Source organism: Pundamilia nyererei, unplaced genomic scaffold (assembly GCF_000239375.1).
Source record: "Pundamilia nyererei isolate P.nyererei 1_Seehausen unplaced genomic scaffold, PunNye1.0 scaffold00059, whole genome shotgun sequence".
NCBI classification, from domain to species: Eukaryota; Metazoa; Chordata; class Actinopteri; order Cichliformes; family Cichlidae; genus Pundamilia; species Pundamilia nyererei.
This window is the reverse complement of record NW_005187460.1, coordinates 3,050,624-3,057,780: the sequence shown is the minus strand read 5'-3', so window position 1 is coordinate 3,057,780 and position 7,157 is coordinate 3,050,624. Positions and strand designations below refer to the sequence as shown.

General features: G+C 36.2%; 2 protein-coding genes across 3 annotated transcripts in view; both read right to left on the bottom strand.

Moving 5' to 3' along the window:
- The window catches only part of LOC102210920 (ras-related C3 botulinum toxin substrate 1-like), a 5,267-nt gene extending 5,135 nt beyond the window's left edge, over positions 1-132 (bottom strand). For both annotated transcript variants that reach the window (XM_005734657.1, XM_005734658.1), the window contains exon 1: positions 98-132. In XM_005734657.1, the coding sequence (XP_005734714.1) occupies positions 98-132 (35 nt within the window). The remainder of the gene's footprint in view (positions 1-97) is intronic.
- A 3,592-nt stretch (positions 133-3,724) lies between these two features.
- The window catches only part of LOC102210638 (ras-related C3 botulinum toxin substrate 1-like), a 9,521-nt gene continuing 6,088 nt past the window's right edge, over positions 3,725-7,157 (bottom strand). Inside the window, exons 5-6 of the mRNA XM_005734656.1 lie at positions 5,547-5,706; positions 3,725-5,450 (exon numbers count right to left, since the gene is read on the bottom strand). Coding sequence (XP_005734713.1) covers positions 5,320-5,450; positions 5,547-5,706 — 291 coding nt within the window. The 3' untranslated portion in view covers positions 3,725-5,319. The remainder of the gene's footprint in view (positions 5,451-5,546; positions 5,707-7,157) is intronic.

Below are 7,157 nucleotides of genomic sequence, written 5' to 3'. Positions count from 1 at the left end.
TATGATATCATGAAAACACCAAACCTTTAGCTAATGTTATATTTAAAGGTAAAAATCAGGTTTAAAACATGAACTAATACCGATTAAATAAACGTACCCGTCTCCGACGACAACGCATTTAACGGTCTGCATTGCGCCGCAGCTAGCCCGAGAGCCAGCTAATCCCAGATCGATGCTCATCATGCTGCTTTCCTTTTAACCGGATGGTCGGAGCTGGAGATGAGCACTCATCAAGTCGAGGTCAAGCCAGCCGCACCTTCAATTTTCCTGCTCCTCTATTCTTAATATTACGGTACTGGTGCCGTCCAGAAATCCAGAAACCCACTGAAAGACGTCTTTATCCTGTAGCTTTGAATCAGTTTTCATTTTATTTGCAAAAATAAACCTTTACCTTGTGATTAATAAGTAATACAAGTTATTATAATAACGTATTAGACATACATGACAAATTATAAAGCTGCGACATTGAAGAAATATTTCAGTAAATGTTCATTCACGTCTCCCAGCTCACAGTTAGTGTATAACATATAACTAAAATACAACATGACAAAAATAAAAGTCCGTAAATACTCAATCTAATCAATTTATATACAGTATTATCGTATTGCTTCCATAATATTGTACATTTAGAAACAATGTAGTGTTGCATATAATGTGTTATAATGTTATATAATTTTCCATAATCAATAATTCTAATTAAACACTTGTAATTTATATTCTAGAGTCTTACACGTTGAGACAACAGTTGCTGTGGATTGGATCTATTTATATGGAATTGAATTGAATAGTTCTGGTGATGTATTGGTTTCACTGGACTGCTATTCAGGTTTACCCCAATGACTCTAGAGTACTGTACAGTCATTGGTTTACCATGACTCTACATGTGGCGAGTCTTACCTCATATCTGTACAGTTTTAGAAAAAATAAAAACAAAGTTCACTCATATTACATTATGTATAATACTCTCAAATTTAGTAGATGATTGAACAAATCCACTATTCCAGTTAATGGCACCTCAGAGAACTGTATATGGCTTGATAAAATAAATAACTAAAAACAGGAAAAGTCCACTCAAATTACATAGTAATATGTGTAATACTACCATTTGTGAACTGTAATTACAGTAGTTTTCTTTATAAAAGAATATTTCAGCAGATACCTACAATAATAATAATAATAATAATAATAATGACAATAATAATAACAATGATGCACTGGACCAATTCTGCAAAAAATTACCTTTCCACATTCATAATTTTGCATTTTTTTTTGACGTCCTCACTGGATTTTTTACTTTTTCCCAGAATCTCCATGATTTTTCATTTTAGATTACTTTAAATAAAAACATTTGATTAAATGAAAAGTTATACAGTATGAGAAGATATATCTTAACTATAGTTACCTGTGCTGGTTAGAGTTAGTGTCAGCTTTCATGGGAATAGAGTGAAAGCTTTGTGTCACAATGTAAGGAACTGCAGGAATTATTGTTTTGATTGGGTTTTTATCAATATCATCAAATACAACCCCAATTCCAAAAACTATGAGAAGCTCTGAAACGCAATTAAAAAGAATGCAATTACCCACAGGCTTTTAAAAACACTTTTTAATTCAAAATAGAGCATAGAAAGAAAAAGATAATTTCCAAACGCATCGCTGAAAAAATAGTAGTTAAAAAAAAGCATTAAAATCGCTTTATAGTTTATTGCGTATTTATTTATTGCGTATGTATAATTTATTGTATTTATGTAACAGAACCTGTTACTTCCACAAATAAAATGAAAAAACAATTTAAAAGTTGCAGGATAAAGACTTCGTGCTGTTCTTTCTCAGAGTATCTGGATCAATCGGTACTCGTATATACCGCGAACTTCACGGCAACTTCTTAGACGACAAAAGAACAAAACAAAAACACTTAAAAACACTGGTGTGGATTCTGAAGCCGGGATTGTTGGGAAGCGTCCGACTTTCTTTTTCTTCTTTCCCTTTAGGGGTCGCTGTCGCTCTGCACCTCTTCTGTATCTCCCTCTGTCAACCCAACCCTCCAAACCAGTTCAAATTTTTTGCTTTTCCGACTTTCCGAGTGGGGAGTCCGACTTGAAGGAGAATTCCAGATTAAAATTCCGACTCGCGATTCGGGATAATTTCTTAACTTTAACTGGATCACTTTATTTAGCAGTTTAACCCGATGTTATTCAGAAGATCCCTCCCTACATTGCCACGCCTTCGTGGGTTGTTCTGGAAGCTATGAAGCAAAACAGCTGTCACCACTCCTAAGGGAAATAAAAAAATAAAACAAAATAAAAATGAAGTTAGCCTGCACCACCAGCAGATGGTGCATCCGGTGCCCTGGGGCCAGACGCCCAGACAAACTCTGGGCATGTGAAACATCCTAAAAACAAACCATATATGCAGCTGAAACAATGTATTATAATGTAATACATGTTTATCTTGGTCCTTTAAAAGAAATAACACGCTGAATGAGGAAATGACGTAATTTGTGCATTCCTATTCATTTCTTTGGACTTTGGAGAATTTTCCCCTGAACTCCGACTTTCAGGTAGTGCGTTAAAATAGGATTTGAAAGATCTCTCGGGCTTTTTCTTGGTAATTTACTCTAAAATTCGAATACGTTTATTAATGCAGTAAAACAATATTGTGGTTTAATCGGTTTGAATCCATGTGAGTTTTTACACACGCAACATAATAAACTTAATGGGTGGCATTTTTGTCAAATGATCAAAAGATTCAGGCTCATCCAAGCAAAGTAATTACATCAGTTGTTGCTGAATTTAATCGGTAATACTGTGAAGGTTTTATTAATGTTCAAAATAGCTAATTTCTTACTTTATGACCTGATGTTTGCGTCTTGTATTTGTTTACTCTAGGTTTAGTCAGAGCTTCCTTCTCATGCATCCCTTGCCAGTTTGCTTGTTGCCTGGTTTTAACCAAGTAATTTTTGGTCATTATTCTTTTGATACTGGAGGTCTATTAATAGGGTTTTCTGGCTTTGCTCCTCATCTGTACTCTACATTTACAACTTTATGTAATTTTTTTTTCATCTTTTATCATTTAATAAACACAAATAATTAAAAACTAAACTTTCCCAATGGGAAACTTTTTCAAATGAAAGATCTAAAATACAACACAGTAACTACAACATTAATTAGTTATTTCTTTATTTACTTGCATTCAAATTTATTTATATTAAAATATTTGTTGTTATCTGTTAGAAACAAGATTAATTTTAACTCAGTTTAAAGGAATTAACAGCTTAATACGTACAGCTACCTAAAACTAAAGCAATCTAATACAATCAAACCTTCACGAATGGTGACTCTGTTTGAGACTATTGTAATTTCTAGACAGGCAGTCAACAAAGTGTCTTGGCCAGGCATTAAATGTGATTTAATCCATTAAAAGACACCACATCAACATTTTAATTGAGATTTTAAAATCTCAAGTATCCTAGTATCTACTAAAATGTCCTGTAAAAATGGTCTGGTGAAATGACTGGAATGAAAATAAGCAAATATCCAAAGGCAAATATTTAAAGACCAATAGAAACCCTAAAGAACTTTTTTTTAATATAACATTAAACATGCTGGACTGTTGGGCTGTTTTAACTGAAGTATTTTGCCAGTTGAGTATGGCAATAATCTTCCATTGAGTAAACTGCACTTGGATCCCTTTTGTTTCGGATCAAAGGAAAACGAGCAGAGCAGAGTCTGTTTTACAGGAATTTATTGGCTTTTTCAAAAAGTGACAATAGCTTTTGTCCATAAAACTAAAGAGTCACAACATTGGCTTGAATTAAAGCACAGCTTGGAGTCTGAATACAATACCGATGAGCAACATGTACTTAACCCCTGATCTAGTAGTTCAAATACATTTTGTAAATAGGCAAAAAATATAACTGTAGCAAATTCTAATCTTAGTTTTCAGTATATGATACATGTACATGCTATCAGCATTAATTACAAAAAGCTAGGATTGTGGGGAGATTAAAGTAGCATTAACTGCAGAGGTAATAAACAAAAGATATTCATAGTGTTAGTTTAACAATACAGTGAGTGAGTCTAACTTCTGTGAAGAAAGATACAAAATAGTCAAATCACATGATTATAACAAAAAGATGAGTACACTGTATACTACACCATAACCGACAGTAGCTTTGTTACTGTTATTAGCAGGCATAAATGCTCTTTTAGTGACATTGCTTAGCCAGTAGTGATGCTAAAAATAAAAAATAATAACATATAAATCAAATGTGCTCCACAAAAAGGTTTCGGATAAATGCCCACAGAGCATTAAAGGCTCTCTTGTTCCCCATCACCAAAACACCTGAATATTTCTCTTCCAAATACAAAAATCAAGTTTTCAGCTTCGCACTCCTGGGCAGCCATACAGTCGAGACACTTCTAGGGGGAATATTGCAAAGAGGAAAGAAAAAAAAAAAACCACAAACACAACGGGTCCAATTGGAGCCAAATGCATAAAATACTGGAGATTTTTCAGGGATTCGTAGCACTGTTGGTGTCAGCAGACCTTTTCCCCCAGTCTCAATTTTCTCTCTGTGCTTCAGGCTTCATTTGATCCATAAGAATGAATTAACATGAATCATGTTAGGGCCAAAATTTAATTACTGGCAAAAAGGTTATGGTACATAAAAAATGGAGGCAATTAAATTTCACAGATTGTTACTTCAAGGTGTTTGTTGATAGCAAGGAGTGACGACTGCCTTCATAAAGAGAAAGTGAAGTTTTTGACTTTTAAATGGTTGATATGAACAGCAGGGAAACAGCAGCAGACTGTCAGCTGTGTTTTAAAGGTTTGAGACGACAGAACAAAGGATTTCTTTTCGGCTAAAATACAGCATGTGTGCAGAGTGTATTTGGCAAAATTTCTTCCACTTCAAACAAACTACCAAGACTGTAAACAAAAAACAAACCAAAAAACTGGACAACCAGTGGAAGAAAAAGTTGAAGACATTCCACGGTCCGTTCTACAAAACATCCAATCCGTTTTAGAAGGCCTCAAGAAATTCAGTCTCGTCTATACAGTATGCATTGTTAGGAAATAACTAGGGTCTAAAATAGTCCACACTCTTTTACCCTAAACCTGACCCTATGTTGGAGTTTTCATGGAAACGGTTGGTATAACTGTTGCAGCTACACATATAGAAGGACAGAATCTGAAATACATTGTTTTTGTGTGTCTGTGTGTGTGTGTGTGTGTATACTGGTGTGTTTCTCCTGTGTCGTTAGCCACCCTCACCACTAGCGGTCATGCTCCCCTGTAACTGTTCCAGTGAAGGAAGTCTTAGAGGAGAGAGCACTTCTTCCCCTTCTTTTTCATAGGTGGAGGGCACAGGACGGCCCGGATGGCCTCATCGAACACAGTTTTAAGGCCACGCTGAGTCAGGGCTGAGCACTCCAGGTACTTTACAGAGCCTGAAGACAGGAAACAGAAAGGCATTGGTTTATTATTTGAATCTGTCTTCCATGACCATTTACAAGAAAAGGATCAGTGACAACTGAAGCCATTACCAATCTCTTTGGCCATGGCCAGTCCTTGGGGATAGGTAATGGGAGAGAGTTTCTTCTCCTTCAGCTTCTCCATGGTATCCTTGTCATCTCTCAGATCCAGTTTGGTGCCCACGAGGATTATTGGAGTGTTGGGACAATGGTGTCTCACCTCAGGATACCACTGCACAGACACAGGAGTTACAAGTTAGTGGTGTAAATATTCAGATCAGTCAGTGTCATCTTTAACACTTTATGTTATCAGAGCTCCGACTTATTACCATTTTTAATCAAGTAAAAGTTTTCTCTGCTCATCCAAACTCATATAGGGCCTTTCTGTGTGGCATCTGCATGGTCTCATCATGCCTACGAGGGTTTCCTCCCACACTTAAAAGGCACATACGTTGGCATAAGTGGTGATTCCCAACTGTCTGTAGATGATGTGAGTTTGAATAGTTAACTTTAAGCCCTGTCACTGCGCCTGTGTCCAGACGTTAAACTCAGCCCACTCTACAGATAATGACAGAATACTCAGAGTGACTTTATGACATCTTGAATAAACAAATACATATTACCACAAAAAAACAAAAGGTGCAATTTAAGGGGGAAGGCAGAATTAACACAACTGTCAAGCTGTGTGTCACCAAGAGGAAGTGTGAAACAGCCAAGGCTTGCTTCTTATCAGCACAAATGAGGCTTAATGTTTGCTTTCTAAACCGTTTACTTTGCTCCCGTCCACTCTGAAAACTCTGGACAAAGCAGTAGGTTAGCATTGCTAAGCTAAAATGACTTTGGATTAAAGCAAATGTGTTGGTCGCTTAGACCCCTTCCCAATGGAAACTGGCTAGTGTGGACCTGGTGCGAACTTAAGATGGTAAAACGGGTGACAAGTTGATAAATGTGTTTAGAGTAAGGCCTAATCCCATGACAAGCCTAGAGATAAATAGGTTGTAAAATCACCAGCAGTACATTCATTATGTGGACTTATGCTTATTTCCAATTCTTTAATTTAAGTGTATCATTTTCTTTTTTCACCAACTCCAGAAAAACTGTCTCTTCAGCTCATAAATACTCAGATATTTTCATCAGCTTGTTGCTACCAGCGTGTCTATGTTGTTTAGTGTGGAGCGGGCAGTGTAAAGTGGGTTTACAGCTATCCACAGCATCCACATTTACCACTTACTGTAAGAGAAGTGAAAGTGAACAAGACAGTAAAGCTGTGGGCAAGAAAAGCAACACAATGTTGCTGTGTGAAGCTGAGGGGAACTGCAGAGTCAGATAGTAATTTCCTGTGGTTTATCATTCCCTTTGCACTAAAGTAATCATATGACTCATGGCATATATAGTGAGGTTTGTCACACTGCTTCAGCTTGTTTGTGTAAAAATATCCACAATGTTGAGCAAATGTATCTGTAGTCCAGCCTCCATGTTATTGGTCCGTTAACTATTTTTAGACCAGCAAGGAGCACAAAGATCGTTGACTTTCATACAGTGGTTTAATGCAAGGAGCAAATTCTCAAAGGTAAAGATTAACTGATAACATTTATAAATTATTTTAATCAAAATCAACAGATTAACGTCAATTGTTATTTCCGTGTTTTTTGGAAAATACGGCACACTTAAAATCAATCCTTC